Raw genomic sequence first — 22,069 nt, forward strand, 5'->3', positions numbered from 1 at the left:
TTGTCTGTACCTCCCACTCATGAATAAGCTGGACAGCTGAATATGATAATGACTCATTGGACATTTCACAGGTCATTTGGTTTTGGGGGTTAATTTCCCTGATGGGTTCTCCTTGAAATATCCGCAGCAGGTGCCCCGTTTACATAAATGTCCACAGCAGAGATTCCCCCCATTAATGAAATGTCCACAAAAGGGCCCTTTTTAGAAAAAAAAAACAATACTCACCTCCAGCTTCTTCTTCCTGTGGCTCTGCCTTCTCCTCTTCCTGCCTGCGTGGCGCATACACTTTGACGTCTACAGGTCATGACACCACCGCATCATAGTGTTTGTGCCGAGGCAGGAAGAGGAGAAGACGGAGCCGAGGGGAAGAAGCCAGGGGTGAGTATAGATTTTTTTTTTTTTAAGACTGATGACACATCTTTATATAGGGCACCATTGGCAATGTCTAACCAATGTATGTATATGATCACATGAAATCACAGCATGCCTTCATGGAGAATGGGCAGAAGAAGAATTCTTCCGCCCCATGGAAGATGGGGCAGAGCAGAAGTCCATGGAGGCTCATGTGATCAAATATATGCATGCTGTACAGTTTTCTAATGTTAGGAGGCTAAAGAACCTGTGATGATGTCACTCTAATCTCAAGACATGCAGAGAAGCATGGGACATAGGGAGGAGAAGATAGGAGTGGCCAGTGGAGCAGGAGAAGCCTTCTCTGATGCCAGGGAATATAAGATAAATTTGATTTATGTGGATGTAGGGAAACAATTTTTTAGCTAAAAGAAGAGTGTCAGGTAGTTAATAGTGCTTAATAGGAACATGTCACTAGCTGTATATGTGAAAATGTGGTCACAGGTTCCCTTTAACCTTCATTATCATTACTCCCGAAAGAGTTCAACTGAGAGAAAGTAGAGGGATAAAATTCTTGTTAGGTCGCACTAGGCTGAGATTTATTCCCATCTTAATAATAGAAGGGAGTCCAAACACTCAAAGTTCATCTCTGCTAAAAAGCACTGTACAGTTCTATGTAAGGAAAGAAAAGATTTCTACCTTAAGGTCCCCTGTCACCAGACTTTACCCCTTTAGACTACTAGTGTATATGTGTAAAATCACCTGATTACCTACAAAAAAATCACCTCAACAGCATTGAATGAAGTTAGAAACTAGAACTCCCCCTCCCCCTTTAACTAGATAAGCAACCAGCACAATATCAATGCCTCCTAGCATCTGTTTTACAAACATGTTGTACAATCGTTTGTGCTTCCACCTTGTGGTCAAAAATGGTAATGCAGGCTAAATTGCAATACAAGGAATAATCATCTTTATGTGTATACCCTGTTTCCCTGAAAATAAGACACCGCTGGAAAATAAGACCACTGCCTGGTACAGCTCCCCCCACGCCATTAGTAGATCATTTAGATACTTCAAGAGGTTATGATCACTGACTGTTGTGTTGCTACGAGGAGCTGCCTGAATATTAAGGGGTCATCGAAGGAAAGTGCTAAATGTGAGAGATTGGGGACAATTATTCAAATCGAAATGGAGTAACAAGAAAATCAGCATAAAATTCAGAAAAGTTATAAGTTCGGAAAGTTATAAGGATGTCAGAGAAGTTTTTGACATAATAGGGCACATTTGTTAAGTGCCGTGCACCAGTTTTTGTTCAGACTTTGCACATTATTTTAGGTGCAAACTGCTTGCACAGATAATTAAGAAGTGTCCCATAAACAAATGTGTCACATTTGGGTGTTCCGGTGCTCAGTCGGGCCGTGCACTAGATCAATCATGCAAAGTCCGACAGAAGTGTGTTGCATGTCCCAAGTTAAAGGTGCACCAAAAAACAGTTGGAGCACTGTCGGAGCTGTGCAGGTGGCTCCAGAACTTGTCCGGAAGCTCCCATCCGACACCATCTCCCAGGACCCTACAATGCTGAGGGATGGGGATGGATAGGAGTGGCCGGCCACATACATAAACAAACAGGGGCACGGATCAGACGGACCACGGTGCAGGACATCAGCAGCACCGAAGGAGGTTTTTAAAAAGCCTGCCCCACCCCGTCGCTAATTTATTTATTAGTCTCCGATAACCCCTTTAAAGTAGCTCAAGTTTTAAAGGGAAAATGTCACGGCTGTTTGAAAAAATAAAGTTGCGGGAAGGTTCCCATATAGCCCTTTTAGCATAAGGGCAACCTTTCTTCAGCTAATAAAATCACTGCGCAGAAAAGGAAACATTTACATTGATTCTCTGCCTGGTAACCAGGCAGAGAGTCTAGTGAGTCGAGGTGGGCAGATACATACGCGTGAGTCTGAGTCTTGCTCACACCTACTTTCCCTACGTCATCAGGCTGTCGGCTGAATTATAAGACAAATGCCTACTGCGCATGCGCGGCTTTACTGCTTAGCTTTGCTTCCTACTTCCGCGCATGGCAGCCTTAGGCATTTGTGTGATAATTCAGCCGACTGTTGGATGATGTAAGTTGTAACTGGAATATTTTATAAAATGTAACTGAAGACAAATTTGTTTTTGTTCCTGTGATAATAGGATTTTCAAAAATGTTTGCTGTTATGAGAACAAGGATTATTCATAAAGCTTCATTACAGACACTTTATAGCTGATGATTGCAGAGTGGGACTATAGTAGTGATCTTCACCAATGGTCACAGTGGCCAGAGAGGTCCACCGGTAACTAGGGGTCATCTGTAAGTTGGTGTTCTTAAGTCGAGAAATATGGTGCTGGTGTCATATTAAAAATATAACTCTTTCAGAACACACAATAGTTCTGTGATCTACAGAACCAGAGGTACCGGCAGTTGTATAAAATAGTTGGGAACTGGACCTTTACCTGCAGCTAACATTTCCAACAAACTGCCTGATCTTATTTGAAAGATGAGATTCTTATCTTTAATATGACCCCAAAAGGAAAAATAAGGGCCTCTGAAGAGACACTCCCCCAGCAGCCTCTAAACGTGACTCATATCTGGTAAATATGCATCTTCTATGCTCATTTTCACATGTCTTTGGATGGGAGTTTTACAGGTAAATGGGCGAGATTTCACATAAATTAGAGAATTCTAGAAAGGACATTCCATACTCTACCTGTTAGGACAAGGAAAATCTGGTGACAGGTTCCCTTTTAAATGAATATATATGTAAGTATTTAATAAAAAAAAATTTAAGAACATTCAGAAACAACCCAAACCTGTACATTGTAGAAACCGCCGCTTTAGTAAGTAAATCAAATCACTTGTCTCCATAAAACTCATTTTCTCTTAAACACAATGGCGATGTAGAACATAAAGTTACATTATTTAGAGCTGGCGCAGAAATGAGATTGTGACTTTGTGTGAAGAATTTCAATGAAATCTCATCCTCTCTCCCATTATACATTCATTTAGGAAAACTAGGAACGCGCATTACAAATAACTCTTGACATTTAAAAACACAGCTGCCCCGGAGCGACATTAATTCCTTCTCATTTTAAAATCATCTTCACATATTCCCACATCAGAGATTCATTTGATCAAGTCTCAGAGGTTTGGAGGACTGACCATTTATTGCGCACTGAAAATCTTACGGGAGGGGAAATTCGGATGCCTCCATTTACCACACACATTATAAGGCAGGAAAGGTCACAATAGAGACTTGCATGATATTCTTGTGGCATCGCTAGAGCAGAGATTTATAAAGGATCCTAGTATACGGGCAGATGGGGGAGAACAGCAGGAAAAGTCTAATCTTAACTAGCTCAGTCTGCAAAACTTCAAAAATTAAGAATTCCGCCTTATAGTAAAGCACATTCAGTATTTCTATATTTTTCTAAATGCTGGAAAAATTTAATTACTAAAGCCGCATTCACACAGTGCTGTTATCCAGATTACAGATGCATTTACATGGAAAGACTTGCGATGGAAAACAAGCACCATGTATTTTGCATGTAAACAGTGCAAAACCAATCTCAAGCATTTTGGTGTAAATGTATATAAAGCCCTGTCCAATGCATTTGCATTGCATTTCTAAACTATACACAAACATACACGGCTTTATGTCTCATGCACAGGACCATAAATGGCGGCAATGAGCTAGCCGCAAAAATGTCAGCCTTAAAGAGAACCCGTCAGGCAAAATAACCCCCTATTCTAAATATATTTTTATAAACTGCCATTAGAGAGCATTGCCTCTATCCCTTCATTATCCCTCTACATGCCTGTAAACCTAAGCAATGAGGTCCTAAAGCTGTATGCAAATGACCTGTGAAATGTCCAATGAGTCATTCAAGCTGTCCAGCTTATTCATGAGTGGGAGGCACAGCCACACCCCCAGTGCATGACTGACAGCCTGTATAATGGTGTGGGGGTGTATATTGATGTGCTTCCTGGTGCTGGCGCCCCCTGCAGCCTGTGTGTGTATAGGAAGGATACAACAGCTCCAGGCAGCCATGTTATAGCAGAACATGTCAGGTACTTGTGTAGCTGATGTCTGTGTATTAGGAGGATGCAGCATGTCAGCAGATGCAGCACACACCATCAATGCTTTACTATACATTACACACAGACATGAGCAGGGGGAGGAGAGGGGAGGGTTAACAGGGGTGACATCACTGCCTCGGACCATGTGACCAGCCTCATTTACATAATAAAGAAAAGATGATTAATGATTAATGTATGAAATAACTAGATAAAGGCTGGGATGGGATCCTTGTGAGCTGCTCCAACAGGTAGAGGTGACAGGACTAGTGACAGAGTCCTGATGACAGGTGTCCTTTAAGCCTCTTTCACACTTGGACAGTGAAAAACTGACATTTTTCATCAGAGTTCAGTCAGTTATCAGTCAGAGTTTGTGCAGTGTCTCAGTCTTTCATGCACATTTTCTTGGTGTTTTCAACGCATGTGAAAAGGACTCGGGACTGAGCTCTATCTTTTCTATGGCGATTGATCAGTGAAAAACGCATTTCACTTGCATTGAACTTGCAAGTGTCTCAGAGTGCAATGCGTTTTTGATGCATCTCCATAGACTTGTATGGTGCGTTTTTCTCGTGCGTGACTTGCAAAAGAAGAACATGCTGAGATTTAAATGTGTGTTAAAAAACCCGTGACCAAGGCTGTGTGGCCATGCCACAAATTGTAGAGAAGGTGCTATTCCTGTTTGGAACAGCAGCACGGCTCCTATGGAAATATGTCAGTTTTCAGCCCCCATCTCCGGCCTGTTTGCCGCCTGTTTTAAGCATGCGGTCATTTGCATGAGACCTTAGGCGGTGAGTTATCACATTGCATATTGAATGCCTAGGCCACAACAGTTATTGCTGAATGTAAAAGTCACAAAAGTGCAGGTACACGTATACAAAGTAGACAGCCTCTGGTGGCTGCAATAGTAAAGAACTGCAGGCTAATATATATTATAGGGACATATTTATCACATAAGCCATAAATGTCTGCTCCCAAACTCCGTTCAGTGACCTGTGCAGCACATATACACACATACAGCATATGCACACTATACACACCATATACACATCACAGATACACACATTTACAGCATATATACATCACATATATAGGCTATATACATATTCAGCTGTAAAATGTGCAGCATAATTTGTATATAATGCCGCCCATTCACTGCGGGCCCCATAGCGGCTGCTATAGCTGCTATCACTGTAGTTATGCCCTTGCCAACTACCCCCATCTCCCCACACCTGACCGATATAGTGGGAGTAGGGACATCTACCCTATGACAACAGATGTTTTCTCTATCATTTATAAAGTAGGAGCTTTGTGAGGAAAGAACAGCTGACATTGCGCTCATCACTGTATTCCCCTGACTGTACAAGTTATTATTATTCCCGATGTATTATCATCCCCGCTCCCCATTTCCCTGAGAGTCGATGACATTCACACCACATATTCCCTTATCTCCATGTGATGGTTACCCTCCATGACGGGATAAACAGATCTGTGAAGGCGCTTGCACATCTAATGCCCCCGTGCCTGCTGCACACACACCATTTAGCACTGGTGATCAGTTTTCATTTTTCATCAGAACAGACATAATGAAAAGCACGTAGAGAACGGCAGGCATGCTGCGAGATCCTAATAGACAGCGCAGAGAGATTATTACAAGAAGGTCATAAAAACAAAAGCACAACCATCCTCTTTATTACATATGTATGCGGATATCAAACACAGACTAGTATACAGCCAAGACCAGAAGTCTACATGCCCTATACAAGAAGACACGTATACATGTATTCCTCACTATATGACATTAAATCAGAATACCGCTTTCCATTTTTAGGTCCATTAGGATTACAAAAATTATATATATTTACCAAATGCCAGAATATTGAGAGAGGACTTATTAAGTCACTCATGTCAGAGAAAATGGCATGTGTGTCTTTTATATAGTGTACTAGCTGTAGCTCCCTGCGCCTCCCGGGATAGTAAATGACTGCTCTTAGCTACAACAAAATAGAATAGGTTAAAAAAATATTTTATATGTATCAATATACTGTCTCAGACTGTCACTGACCGTCCCTCTTTTATAAACTTTTTTGACACTCTCGTTCCAGCGACTATTTGTCTCTGACACTCTCGTTCCAGCGACTATTTGTCTCTGACACTCTCGTTCCAGCGACTATTTGTCTCTGACACTCTCGTTCCAGCGACTATTTGTCTCTGACACTCTCGTTCCAGCGACTATTTGTCTCTGACACTCTCGTTCCAGCGACTATTTGTCTCTGACACTCTCGTTCCAGCGACTGTCTCTGTTTTCGACTGTCACTTTGTCTATGTAGGGATTTATCAGAAGTGTCAGAGCAGAACTGCTCTAGTTGCCCAAAGAAACCAATCAGAGCTCAAGTTTCAATTTCCCACAGCTGTTTATAAAAATACAGCTGATCTCTGATTGGTTTCCATGGACAACTGGAAAAGTTTAACCTCAGTCATTTCTGATAAATCTCCTCCTCTCTCATAAGTGTCTTATACTCATTGCCTGTAGTAGCCAATCCAATCACGGCCCAGCTCCCAACCGCCATAGCAGCAGCAGCAGACAATGGCTCCTGTATATGGTGGGTAATAAGCGGAAAAGCCCGGGGTGAAGATTTCAGCTCTATGACATTCCCTGAGTCACAGGCAACAACTGTGCAAAATTTGGTGATTGTAAACATGACGGTACAGATGAATTTACCGGACAAACATGCATACATACATAGAGTTTTATATATTAGATGTAAACTTTCGGTATAACTGTAAGGGGGGAGCCATTTATATGGATACACCTAAATAAAATAGGAATGCTTGGTGAAATCAACTTCCTGATGTGGCACATTAGAATATGGGAGAGGGGGAAACTTTTCAAGATGGTTGTTGACCATGGTGGCCATCTCGAAGTTAGCCATTTTGGAAAAATATTTTTTTTACCAATGGGAAGAAGGTCATGTAACACATCAATCTTACTGAGAATTTCACAAGAAAACCAATGATGTGTATGGTTTTAACTAAGCTATTTTTTATGAGTTATTTACAAGTTTATGACCACTGTGTTCAATGTGCTGACCATGCTACAGAAGAAATGCCAGCACAGGCTTTCAGTATCTGTGGTTTCAGATGGTGCACATCTCATATCTTCACAGGTGATCCCATGCCTTCCGTGACCCCAAAGGTCCGAACATTCCTACATGAACAGTCACCGACTCTCTTAGCATAGTGTAGGCCTGCCAGTCAGCCAAGGGGCTTGCATAAATTACTTATCGGTGGAGACATGAGGCCTTCATTTGAATAGTTGAAAAAGTTTTATTTCTATGAAATTAGGCACTTCTAAAAGAAGGTTATTGGCCACTGGGACAGGATGGGGAGGTGAGTTATAAGCATCTACCATCATGCAATCTGATGGTAGATGTCCTTCAACAAGAGTGCAGTATAAAAGTAATTATATATTTGAGTTTTGTAAATCATTTAGGTCCATCACCCAGCTTTTCTAAAAACCCAAACTTACCTACTTGTGTAGTGATATATCCTCCTTTCCCATGTCTCTGCACAACGAAGGGGTTACCCGATTCTGAATTCCTAACACGTAAGGCCTTCAGTCTAAAGATATCAGGAATCACAGTCCACAATAATAAACTCACAATGTTAATGCTCCATTTCAAGACGGCCTTATTAGAAGACAAAACAAACAGCGGGCAGGGGATCACCGGAGCAGAAGAGCGCCCGAGTATAAATATCACTCTTCGCCTCTCCAATATAAACAAATCCGCTGCTCTGAAATCACCTTGAAAGGAGGAATTCTGGCTGCACGGCGGTTTCTGTCACTTCACAGCGTGACATCTGATCCGGTAACTCCATGCTGAGCTCATTACAGGCAATAATGACATTTTTTGTAATAAAAGTAGCAATATGGAATGACCGGCTACTTAGCAGACACTGCTTTGTGTGGACATTCACTATTGGGAGGAGGAAATCCACCATGTCATATGGTGCAGGTGTCCAAATTTAGAAGATATTAAAAAAAAATAAGCTGCTGAATACACAAGTCTCATAGTTCTTCAAGCAAACTGTCAGTCTGTGAAAGCTGGGCATCAAGTTCTGTGTTTTGGCCTTGCAGTTTTTTCCACAATAAATAATGAAAGCGCAACAAAAGGTAACCTCCCATACATGGACGTCTATGGGGAAGGAAAGGTGAATTGAAGAGCTCACGTTCACCTTCGGTTTTTGGTTTGCCTCGTTTCAATTAGCTTAGAGAGTGTGTTAAATCTGCCATCTGATTCTGTTGTTTGGTTTTACACAAAAGTCACAAATCTTTGAGCAACCCGTTCCAATCTTTTTTCCTATGCCAGCAGGGCACTGGAAGTTTTTTTTTCCTCTAAATATTTAACCTTTTTGCAACCATTCCACAAAAATGTACAACTTTGTTTTAAACATCAACGACTGGATTCCACAGATAAATCAGTCGCAATACTTAAAGACTCTGAACTCTGCACAAATTTATCAAGGCAACTGAAAAAGTTGCAAAAAGAAGTGCAAAAAATGAAAAAAAAATGTGATATACCCCCCCATAGAGCTTAGGGGATGGGCAGGATGTAGATTGCATTTTTCCACAATAAATAAACAAGTATCTGCATTAGAATATGAGGTCATTTGCACAATAATTTGTAGAGATCCTAAGAACTATATAACTATATAGTACTAATCAGGGAAGAAAAGATTGGTCAGGCTCCCACTTCAGAACACAACGCTAAGTCTCCCGGGAGATTTTTAAAGGGAACAATAAATCACATATGACTGCATGGTAAATGGCAGATTTCATACATTAGATTTAGTGCCCCTTTAAGAATTTGATTTCTCATTTCAAGGTGTCCCGCTCGTATTTTCCAGGCTCAATATTCTGACTGTGTGTTGTCACATTTTATAGGGCAATAATTATAGATTTTAAATATTTTTTGTTCTTGCAATATAATAAACGAGGAGGTATCCAGACCATATAAATGTAGCGATGCTTCCATAGTCCAAGTGCCCATTAGAGACGAATAATAACAGTAACCAAAAAACCACAGATGCGGCAGAATGAGCCTATGGATTAATATAAATTACTATATATAGATTTTGGGGCAACAGAGATTTGTGCGATTTGATCAAAATAGTTTGTTAGGTATTGCAAGATCTAATGCACATGAAAGTTCTTTTTGGCCATGTTCTAGCCATTGCTTTAACCGCTCCCACACAGCCCCATGTATTCTAATAGCCTCACACACATGGCTTGTGTACGAGCCGCCTGCTCCAACCACATTATAGAGCAGGTCCTAATCCTGCCCATGTTTCTATTCACTGGTCACCGGTGCGGGCATATGCTTCAAAAGTCAATGCCACATGGGCTGTAAATAGGCCTTGGGCTACCTACATAACAATTATGGGCCCTAAACAATAAGTTCAAGAGCTACTAGACTGTTATCTTGGTTTGGGAAACTGAAACCCATGACGGTTTTCCTTTAACTGTGCATAAGCAAAGTTTTCCTTTCACAGAATGCTACAAAATGCTTAATAACATTCCACACTTCATTGTTTGTGTACGGCACTTACAAAATGATTTTTTTTTTGCTTTGTTCTAATTCCTTAATCCATCTATCCAGATTTGATCATTTGTTAAAAAAAATAGCATTTAGCATGATGCCCTCTGCATGCTGTGCAGTTACCTTTGCCGCCAGAAGATGGAGCCATAGTAGCACAGTAGCTGCATATATCCACTATGTATGGAAATGCATTTACATTAATGTGGGATATAAAGCTTTGAAGCTAGCCTATATAAACTATATCTGTAAGAATGCCATGACTAAGAGCACGGATGTGCTCAAGATGCGTAGGCTTGTCTCCTAATCCCCTAATGTTTTAAGAAGGCCAAATAAAGGATACATAGTTTTAGGATGGTCCGCGATTACCAGTTTCTTTGAATTGTATATAAACAATATGTATATCTAATTACTTTATATCTAAGTTTACACAGGGGAATATGATTTGCCAAGATTAAAAATAGGACATGTGTTTTTCTATTTTCCATACTCCATATTTTCCGTATATTAAAGCAATAGGCAGTGGATTTCGAGACAGATTGCACCCCAGAAGTGAGTTTCCGATAACTTATCCCCAGGCTGATTCTGTGATCATGGGGGTATAACACCCGCTGACCTGCGGTTCGCACTACAAAGGGAAGTTACAGCAGACAGTTCTGTCATTGATACTGTATATCTGCAGTCCTGACAGAGCGGCCATAGCCACTACACTATGGATGGAGCCGCCAGCTACCGGCACAATCCACAGTGTACAACAGCTGGCCAGCGGATTATAGGAGGTCGCATAAGTCATTAGTAGATTATGTCTGGAAAACCCCTTTAATAGTTCAGGCTTGTAGCTCCTACAATTGTTCTTAGTACTTCCGCCTTTTCTGGACACCCCTCCCTCTACTGTAAGTGAACATTGTAGTATTCAACCAAGTGCATGTTACAGGTTTTATTTTAGGAACAGGGAAAGGGTTTTAGAGTAGTTCAATGCAGAGAGCCAAGAGAAAAGCAGTGTGAGGACACTGACAGTGTGTTTTGAATACAGTAGAGCTCAGGAGTTATTAGATGATTTGTTTCATCTTTGACTGGAAGAAAAATTAAGGCGGACCTTAGCCAAAAAAAGCAGGGATTAACAACCTTTATGTTCTAACGCAGGTAAGGAGAGGCTCTAGCTACAGCTAGTCACAGCGCTGTAAGGAGGAGTAGGGGGACAGGTATGATCTCATTTTAGACTTCTCAATTTTAATGGGAACCTGCCATCACGGAGGTAATTTTTACCTATACCTATTGAATATTTTACATTACTTCCATATAGTGTGGTGTGAGTATCAGTGGGGGTGAAGGTCAAATTGCATAACTTATCTTCTCCTCAATCCCTCCTCCTCACTCATGGCCCTTAGCGAGGAGGAGGAGGGGAAAAGGCATTGAAAAACTGCTTCCCCTCTTCCCAGCCAGGTAATGTAAAGTAATCGATTAAAAATCACTACAGGCATTTTTGAAATGAACATAGCCTAGGGTATTGGAACCTCTTTTCAGGTAAAAATTACCTTCCTGATGACAGGTTCCCTTTAAAGGACATCTACTTTCCTAAGTGCATTAAGAAATGGCACATTTAATTAATTAATAATAATTATTTAACAACCAGTGATGCTCAGAGACCCTCAGGTAATGTCAGCCTCAGCCTTCCAGCTAATTTACATGTTTTCGAAGGTCTTTTTCTTTGTAAATGTGCCGTTTCTTTACACACTAAAGACAGTAACACTTCATGAGGAAACAGGAACGTAAGTGCTGGACATTTAGAATTAGTCAAACTGATGATCGGTGTCCTTCGAAGGAAGTGAAGGGATAAAAGAATGAGGTATTTTTGCTCATTATTGATGTTTAGTGTTATTGTATTTCTACACAGAATGTTAAGAATTATCCTCCATCCTGAGTTTGCAGTGATGTGTATACATTATGTCACCCTGGGCATGTGGCATTATAACATCCCCCAGTTATACGTCACCAAGAGACTAAACTGTAGACTTTTCCAAGCTGTGGACTGAAACTAGAAGAACACTTGTGCTGAGAACAGTAACTGCCTTAAGTGGAAAAGAAACAAATTCAATAAAAGCAGAAAATATCTGTAAATACCCCATAAATATTAAACATTTTAGGCTTCCCGTTCTCCCAGCTGTCAGCACGGAGCTGTACTTGAGTACAGGGAACGCACTTTATATGTATATTGAAAACAGCTTTCCGCTCAGGCAGCAGCCACATCTCATGAATTAGGAGTGTCAGTACAATGACAGGGAGCTGCAGTGCCGAATATGTCACAACAACTGGATGTGGAGATTATGTTGAGCGGTGCTGCCCTCTAGTGGTTGTTGTGAAGAATGTGAGTAGGATGTAAATTTCTCAAGAATTAGGAGGTACATACATGCAATCCCAGTGTTACATACAGGATAGGTTCTCTGGGTTTATTCTCAAGATGAATTTGTATGCAAGTCGGAACTGTATATTTTATAATTGTAACCTCAGTCAAATTGGACAATTGGATTTTAAAAAGTGTTGGGTTGTCATCAGAACCAGAATTAACAATAAAGCTTCATTCAAGAGACCTGTGATAGCTGTTATAGCTGTTTATTGTAGCCTGGGAATAAAGTACAGTAAATTACCAACATCCAGAGGTCCGTTTGTAACTAGGGGTCCTGTGTAAGTCAGGTGTTCTTAAGTAGGACGACCGCCTGTATACTGACACTCATGGGCCTCAATGTAGAAGCCGAAGCAAGAACTCACCTACAGTACCATTTGTCATATACCATATAAGCAAACGCAGACAAAGCGTTACATGTGGCACCAGCCTTAGTCCCAGGCTACAATGATCAGCTGCAAGGTGTCTGCAATGAAACTTTATTGACAATCCTTGTTACCATGGCAGCAAAACATTTTGAAAACCCAATTGCCACTGGGACAAAAAAGAATTGTAGCCCAGAGCTACAACTATAAAATATACCTGTAGAACAAACCTGTAGAAATGATCCTGTACGTAACCTGGGGACTGCCTGTAGTACTGTAAATTTACTGTTGCTGTGTTACAGATTGTATTATTCTGCAGACTCAAAGCTGTACATTTACTATTCTACCAGGAAAGCTCCATAGCAAATGTATTACAAGAGTTCAGATGTTGCATTTAAATGCAATTTGTACGCAGTGGGGAGGGGCTTGGCCAGAACGCATTTGCAATGAAACGCAGTCATTCAGGAATGAGCACCAGGTGTGTTGCCAAGCCCCTCCCCACTGAGTATGAATTGGGTTTAAAATTGTAACTGAAATGCTACATGTGAATATGGCCCATAGGTGGTGTGTAGATTTCCATCTCCTGGGGCCTGAGATAAGAGAAGCTTTTAGGAACCGGTCAGGATAATTTGGGGCAATAAACCATCCACAGGTCCTAATGGACTGGAGATTTAGTGTCCCAAATCACCCCTTCATCCAGAACTCCTGGTGCTTGTGCGTTTTGGCTAGCGAAGCCAGCGTAGTACACCCCGGCATCACTGCGCAAGCGCCTTTGGCGGGTCTGCTGATTTGAGTCCGAGGTGCCCTGTTGGACTCACCTCCAGGTAAGTATAAATGTTTGTTTTTTTAAATGGCCAAATAAAGCTTATATATAGGTCGATTTGTGACCCTAAGCCACAGGTCCACTAGGACTTGAAGTAAGTTTAGGGTCCCAAATTGACCTGAGAGGGACCTCATTTTTCACTAAAGACAGGTTGCAGAAGCTTATTACACCTGCAGTGCAAATCTGCCTTTCTGCCTTTTCTATGCATTTGCATTACAGGCGGTCCCCTACTTGACTTACATACGACCCCTAGTTACAAACGGACCTCTGCATATTGGTAATTTATTGTCCTTTAGTCCTAGGCTACAATGATCAGCTGTAATAGATATCAAAGGTGTCTGTAATGAAGCTTTAGTGTTAATCCTGGTTCTTATGACAACCCAACATTTTTAAAATCCAATTGTCACAGAGACCAAAAAAGTTCTGGCTGGGATTACAATGATAAAATATACAGTTCCGACTTACATACAAACTCAACTTAAGAACAAACCTACAGACCCTATCTTGTATGTAACCCGGGGACTGCCTGTACTATATAATTGTGTGTTATAACTTACTCTTGCTCCCTGACAAAATCCTGGGGTAGTCACAGGGGTTGGGCTTTGGTTTGGATGCTTTTCAAAAAACAACATGTGCCTTGTCTTTGTTACTCACTCCTCAGAGCTTGGCCCCCACCTTTGTGCTCCTGTAAAGCTCCACCTCCTGCTCCTTCTCAGAGGTCACAGACTGGTAAGCCTGACATCAGTGGGGGAGGGACAAGCTGTACAGGAGCACAAACACGGAGACAACTCAGACAAGTCACAAGTGTTTTTTGAAATGCATCCAAACCAAAGTCCAGCCCCTGTGACTACCCCAGGATTTTGTCAGGATGCAAGAGTAAGTTATAACCCACAATTATATTGTAATACAAATACTTACAAAAGGCAGAGAGGCATGTTTGCACTGCAGGTGTCATGAGCTTTTAGAATCTGTGTTTAGTGAAAAATGAGGTCCCTGGTGACAGGTTCCCTTTAATTCAGCTCTTAATCTACATGGGTCCAGAGGGCAACTGGACACAAATGCCCTGCTATTCAATTCATTTCTATGGCACTGCCTAAAAGTGAACTAGGCTACTTCCAGCAGAACTGAAGACAGTAAATGGAGTGGCTGCATCCATTTCGTACCTGGAATTCTATTCATTTTAAGGTACAATGGATCTACATTCCCAAGATCCTGTGGATAGGGAATAACTTGCAGTCACCTGAATGCAGGCAGTCCCCGGGTTACGTAGAACATAGGGACCTGAGGCTTGTACTTAAGTTGAATTTATATGTAAGTCAGAACTGGTATATTTTGTAAATGTACAGTAACTCCAGACATTTTTTTTTGGTGATTCTGTGTACCACCCTGTCAGGTTGGTTTTGATGCCCTTGTTCAGATTTTATTTCACTTTCTGTCACTGTGACAATAGGATTTTGTGTGCATCAAGTACTGTACAGAATAGCTGTAAGTGCTGCCATCTTAATATCATCCCTGCATACAGTTGCCGATATATGCACTAAGTACATTACGGCAGTATCGGAGGTTTCAGGTAACTAAGGAAGCATTAGCTGGTGCGAAATCACACTTCCTTAGTTACCTTAGTTCTTCCTGTGGACTGGCTTAAAGACCTCCACCCACTGACTGGTAACTAAGGAAGTGTGAGATGGCACCAGTGTTAACGCATCCTTAGTTACCTGAAAGCTCCGATACTGCCGGCATGTACTTACTGCATACGGCATCTCCATGTCCGTGCTCCAGCCTCTTGCTCTTGAAACTGGAAGTGCACTGCGCATGGTGCCGAGTGCCCTGTTCGTATCTACCGGTTGCCCTTAACTTGGAGCGCCGTAAGTCGGGGACTGCCTGTACTCATTTAATGAGCAGTAATCTCGATCCTGACATCAGGATAAAGACCACTGTGTAAAGTGCCAGTCTTGATAAATGGACTGTGTATATGAATAAGGCTTCCTATATTGTAAGGATCCTTAGCTGTGTAGCCATGGGGTCATGAGGTTTTCTCACCAGGAACATAAGTAAAACAAAAATAAGATAAGAAATAAGTTTCTAATTTGGGATTTGTTCACCTCTGTGTGCTGTAAGTGGGATCTAATGGAAGATCTGAGCCATTTAGGGTTAAAAGGTTTCTTTTGCAGGGGAGTGTAGAATGAGCTCCTGGTCATTTCAATAAATGGAAGATCATGTAATGCATGGACAGAATGGGACGCACCAGAGCAGCTTGAACATACTGGGGGTCCCCATCTAGGAAACCACCCAAATAAGTCATCCATATTCCCTAGCAGAGATCTGTCATCACAAGACACTCCCTTTAGTCTAACCTCCTATTCTCCAAAATTTCAGAACCTACATGAAAGACTGCCAAAAATTGTCTTCTGTTCGTTGCTGCTGTCAGGGCGCACGCTCTTAAAGACGTCTTGTCTATTTAAGATGCCATTTAACAAGATTTAAGGGATTGCTTCCTTGCTCCGATACAAACTGCAGATTGCCCCAGTTATATAGATGGGTCTGTAATGTGCCGTTTCCTTGCTTAAGGCAGAGATTTCATTGACATTCATTGTGTTAAATAGCAGAATAGAAGATGGATGATGATTTAATGTGAGGAACGTGTCACTGTTATTATGTCACACAGTGGGCCCCATGCATATTCATAGGAGAGAAGATACAGAAGAAATAGTCAGGGGCTAAAGTAGGGAAAGAGGAAGCAGCAATAACTGGGATGTCACGTCATGTACAGCCATAAAGTATCCAGTATAGTAACAGTTCACAATACAAAGAGATAATAGTGAGATGCAGAGTGTGGGCATATAATACAGCAGACCCCACCCTGTGAAGAGGGTTCAGTCCATAAGCCCTCTCCATATAGGCTAAACAACACGTAAGACGGGCATAGTTAAAAGTAAAAAAAACAAGCTCTCTGCTTGCTGTCAATTAATGGGGATGTTCATTACTTGTCTCCTGTGTCCTGGACATGTAATGGACACACATGTATAAGGCTCCTTATCAGAGATCTGCCTTGTAAAGCACCATGCACCTCTGTGCCCATCACACAAACAGGACAGAAATTTGAAAGTTTGCACTGAATGACAGTAAGCAGAGATTTTGAAAACAGTAGCACTTTTTTCACACATGTGTATTAAGTATGGTTTCTTTGTTTTTTTTTATCAGATACTTTTTAGTAACCACCAACTCTTTTTCCATTTTCATAACAAAAAGCAGTGGTGAGGGATACATCTATTCAGGATATTAAGTATGGCTTCTAGTATGGCATCTAACTGCCCAAATTGTCCGGGAGGCAGTGTCAGAGAAGCTGCTGTGTAGTGCCCAGTGTGATCACTCAATGCTCATCTAGAAAGTGTGTTTACATGTTGTGTTTACATAATGCTAACACTCAGGTAACATTGCATTTATACCATGTTTACGAACAATTTTAAAATGGTGTTAATGAAATGTAAGCCAACATGTGAAAGCAGCCAGAGAGATTGCACCGTTTGTTGAACGCTCCCAGCTCCTGTCAGTGTCGCTCAGCACACAGTGTGATCTCACTGGCTGCGCTCACAAATTGGCCCACATTTATCAAAAACTGTGCAGCTTGTGTAGTGTGCAGGGTGCGCCAGATTCAGGAATTGTGGTGCTCGTTCTTCAAAAATCTGGTGCCCCTGCACTGCTCTAGATGTGTGCACCATTTTTTGGTGCACTTTGGTCATGCTGGAGAACTGTGGCGCAGACACAACTGTGGCGCAGGGTCCGACTAAGTAGTAACAAGCCCCACACGGTGCACATTTCTTCTGTCTTTTCAGACACAAAACTGGCGTAGACACTTTATAAATACATGTGCAAGCAGTTTGCACGTTTTTTCTAGTGCAAAGTCAGAAGGAAAACTAACGCGTGGGTTAATTTTGTGTCTACATTACCTTAAGGCTCATCCGACCGTACGTATGGGGAATGATAGAGTGTGCTCTGTCTCAGGTGTGTGCTCACCATAACGCCGCAGGGCACCATGGCCGTCTGTAGGGATATATATCCAGCTTCAAATTTGAGGCCAGGGATACGTTCCTACAACAGCAGTGTGAAAGGGGCCTAACATTGTGTTTACTTTGCTCACACAATGAACGTATGCAGTGGCTGCCTGCATGCCCATAACACATGCCCCCTAATAGTGGCTGCCTGCATGCCCATAACACATGCCCCCTAATAGTGGCTGCCTGCATGCCCATAACACATGCCCCCTAATAGTGGCTGCCTGCATGCCCATAACACATGCCCCCTAATAGTGGCTGCCTGCATGCCCATAACACATGCCCCCTAATAGTGGCTGCCTGCATGCCCAAAACACATGCCCCCTAATAGTGGCTGCCTGTATGCCCATAACACATGCCCCCTAATAGTGGCTGCCTGCATGCCCAAAACACATGCCCCCTAATAGTGGCTGCCTGCATGCCCAAAACACATGCCCCCTAATAGTGGCTGCCTGCATGCCCAAAACACATGCCCCCTAATAGTGGCTGCCTGCATGCCCAAAACACATGCCCCCTAATAGTGGCTGCCTGCATGCCCAAAACACATGCCCCCTAATAGTGGCTGCCTGCATGCCCAAAACACATGCCCCCTAATAGTGGCTGCCTGCATGCCCAAAACACATGCCCCCTAATAGTGGCTGCCTGCATGCCCATAACACATGCCCCCTAATAGTGGCTGCCTGCATGCCCATAACACATGCCCCCTAATAGTGGCTGCCTGCATGCCCATAACACATGCCCTCTCCTTTTCTCCACTTCCTCACTGACAGTGGGTCAGATCCAGGTACTGATATTGCAGGGTCTAGAAAGAAAATTTAAACTGTCCCTCATGCTTCCTTATTATGGTATGTTTTTCTTGAGACATAATGTAGGGTGATTTTGGACACTAAAGCACATTTGGGTGGTTTAGTTTCCCAAGTCACCATTTTAGATTCCCTTTAATAAAACTTGTAGGTTTATTACAATGGTTGAGTAAAGTCTATTTTGCACATATTTTGTACTGGGGTCTAGGAGCTTCCAGTTACCCATCTATCCCTTACCTCATTGAAGAAAGCCTTGGATGTTTGACCGGTGACTGTTTTAAATGGTTTTGCCAAACTTTTCCAGGTCCTGCCAAAGAAATGGTGGTAGGTGATATCAAAGAGGGAAAGTCGCAGCTGATAATGTGCCTCCGAGCTTCCATCTGACGAGCCCTGATAAATGGAAAGAAGCAGAGGAAAGGATCAGTTATATTCTCCATAGCAGGAAAAACTACTGCTAGAGACACTATAAATGTGTAGTAATAAAAATACAACTGTGAGACAATTTTTAGGTAACAGTTCCACCCATGTTAATAGTGATGGAAATTCACTTTGAGTATTTCTGTATGATACAATCACACCGCATACACAGTTCTGCCTCATACAAAGGAAAAGAGAGTGAATGCTTTACTCAACTTTCCCCATAGACAATAAATGGGGCACTTAAATGACACTGCTCTGGGGGACCCAGAGTGCCACATGTGAATGTCACAGTGACCAGTCTAGCAGGCCGCTGCTCAAGTCACTTTTATAGAAGTGGTGGAATGCTGTATTTTCACAAATACAGCTAGCTACAGATTCCCATCGTGCCCTATTAACGGACACCCGTCTTTTAGCTAAAATTGTTTCCCTTACATCCCAATAAGTATACTCTATGTTACCTGGCATCAGAGGGGGCGTGTCCTGATCAGCCAACCACTCCCATCTACTCCTCCCCATGTCCTGTGCCTTTTCTGAGCATGTTATGTGACAGGGTGGCATCATATAAGGTCCTGTTTCATCTGCCACCTCGACTCCATGTATGCATCTGATCACATGAAATCACAGCAGTCTCCAAGGAGGATGGGGAGGAGTAGTAGAGGTAGTAGAAGAAACATGATGATGTCACCCTGTTCACATGACTAGAAGTACCCAATGATGTAACAGAGCTCTCGCTCAATGTTCCATACATACAGTAGAATATCATAGCACTTAGACTTGTCAATTAGAAACAAGGAGGCAAGACAACGCAAGTAAATTTTAATATGAAGAACTCACTTTGTGTCATTAGACTCACACCAGATGAGCCTTAAAAGGAAATCTACCATATGTTTTTACGCATTATGAACCAAGCATACCTTAAGAATGTTGTAGTTACACTGATGCAGAAACATATCTTGTTTAATCCCTGAACTGAGTGGTTTTGCTGAAAAAACAATGATAGAGTTATGATAATGAGGTTCTGTTGTACCTGTGGCAGCCCCCGCGCTGTCCTTACCCCAATTATGCACTGCTTAAGCCTTGTCCTGTCCAGCATAACCCTAGAACACTGCACCAGAGAATGATGTAATCACTGTGTTGTCCTTGACAGGCAGAAGTAATCAGTTGCTGCACCATCGCCCAAGCTGCTGTGTACCAGTCATCCAGCTCAGGTTGCTTAGTCCTGTTAGGACAGTCAAGGTGGCTACTGTGTAAGTGGAAGTAATGAGATTATGTACGGCAGGCAGCCTACACCCAACTTTATAATTGTTTTTTGTGCAAAACCACTCAGTTCAGGGCTTAAACATGATATGTTTCTGCATCAGTGTTGCTACAGCATTCTCAAGGTATGTTTGGTTCACAATGCATAAAAACAAATGGTAGATTTCCTTTAAGATTTTTTGTAACATTGCAGCCATGGAAAGGAACCATTTAGGGATAATGGCAATGCTTTTTAATCATCGTTTTCAATGAAGGCTTTATTTTGGGTGGGTTAATTTGCATGACAGGTTCTCTTTAATTTATATTCTCAACCGAATTTGGAGTTTTAGAAAAGTCCAACATGAGCTGTAACTTTCTGTACTGACCAAGCAATAGTTGGGGAATAAATAAAAACAAAGAGCAAGTTTTAAAATGCTGTATTAGTACAAGTAATAATAAAGTAGAGGGGGCAGGGATGCAGGTGTAGTATAGACGTAGGTACCATGGATGAGACACAGCAAGTGATCAGCCTGAGCTGAAGCAGCACCCTCCAAGGGCACAAGGTGTACACACTACGCTCCCGAAGACAGCTGCATAGTCGCTGACATCACAGAGCACAATGCCCCACAATAAATCACTAGAAAATCTGAGCTGCTGCAGAGTCTCTTCTCCTTCCAACACATTTCATAAAACCTGGATTACTACAATAATTAGTGATATTTTTTTTGTCTACCTGTTCAACTTCAACTAGAAGCATTGTATTGGAATTTATATTTTTGCTATATAGGTTTTCGAACGATTGAAGTCATTTGTATAAAAAGAATTGCATTACAAATTATGGCACAGCTTTGCTAAATATTATATGTGAGGACGCCATCTTAGCCAGGATTTTTTCTATTGTTGTGTGTTGATTTTTTAACTTCCCACATTCCAAAAGACAGTAGTTTTTTTTCCATTTACAGAGCCATTTAAATGTAATGGCATTAACATAAAAACACAGTGTATATGCATGGGAGTACCATCAATGAGACAGATTGAGCCTCTTGCCTCAGGAAGCACCAACTGCAGTAAGATGGGGGGGGGGGGCAGCATTAGGGACGCAGTCACCTGCTATAAAGCAGAACTTGACACCTAAAAATAGTGTTCATACCTGTTCATACCACGTTTCAGCATGGGTGAGACATTGCATGGGGAATCCACTTACTAAAAAACATAATCTGACATTTTACTTCTGGTTGGGGCGGAGGGGGCACTGTTCTATAGTTCGCCTCAGGCAGCAGGGAGTTTAAATTCATCATTAAATAAAAAGCATACAATTTGACAAAAAGATGTGCCCCCTATCATTCAGCAGGAATCACTATGCCCTAATACATTTTTAGACTTTCCTTCACTAGATCTCCAGGCTGTTATAGCAACACATTCTATGCTAAGAACCCCTCAGATTCCACAATTGGTACTGACCACGGCATCTATGGAGCCCCAATTCATTTAATTAAAAATTCCAGATAATTTAAGAAGATAAATACAATAATACTTGAGGATAAAGGGGTTAAAAACAAATGACAATAGTCCAAGAAAGGCTTGAAATAAAAGTAAGCCAGTAAATCATTTCCTATCACAAGGAGGATCTTAGAGGACGTAGTGCACTCATTTATTGTAATCCGGCCACCTTCCCCCGGGATCGCTATAAATCTTTGATAAGAGCCATAGAAACCGGATTGTTAATTTGTCCGGAAGCTTTAGCATCACAAACTTGTTCTATTTCCTGCTGTGTATAAGCCCAGGGTTTGTAAACTACGTACTCGCATTGTGGATTGATGGTACATAAATGCATCGTTAACTTATTCAGGATTAATGGAGGCCATTAATGAGCCTTGATTCCCGAGTCAGGATGTATATCACAGGGTCAAGTG

The 22,069-nt window shown here is 41.8% G+C and overlaps 1 protein-coding gene across 4 annotated transcripts in view; it reads right to left on the reverse strand.

Annotated features, from left to right (window-relative positions):
- The window catches only part of NPHP4 (nephrocystin 4), a 175,953-nt gene that overhangs the window by 140,635 nt on the left and 13,249 nt on the right, over positions 1-22,069 (reverse strand). For all 4 annotated transcript variants that reach the window (XM_072156210.1, XM_072156209.1, XM_072156212.1 and 1 more), the window contains exon 3: positions 18,738-18,890. In XM_072156210.1, coding sequence (XP_072012311.1) covers positions 18,738-18,890 — 153 coding nt within the window. The remainder of the gene's footprint in view (positions 1-18,737; positions 18,891-22,069) is intronic.

This window comes from Engystomops pustulosus, chromosome 6 (genome assembly GCF_040894005.1).
Source record: "Engystomops pustulosus chromosome 6, aEngPut4.maternal, whole genome shotgun sequence".
Lineage (NCBI taxonomy): Eukaryota > Metazoa > Chordata > Amphibia > Anura > Leptodactylidae > Engystomops > Engystomops pustulosus.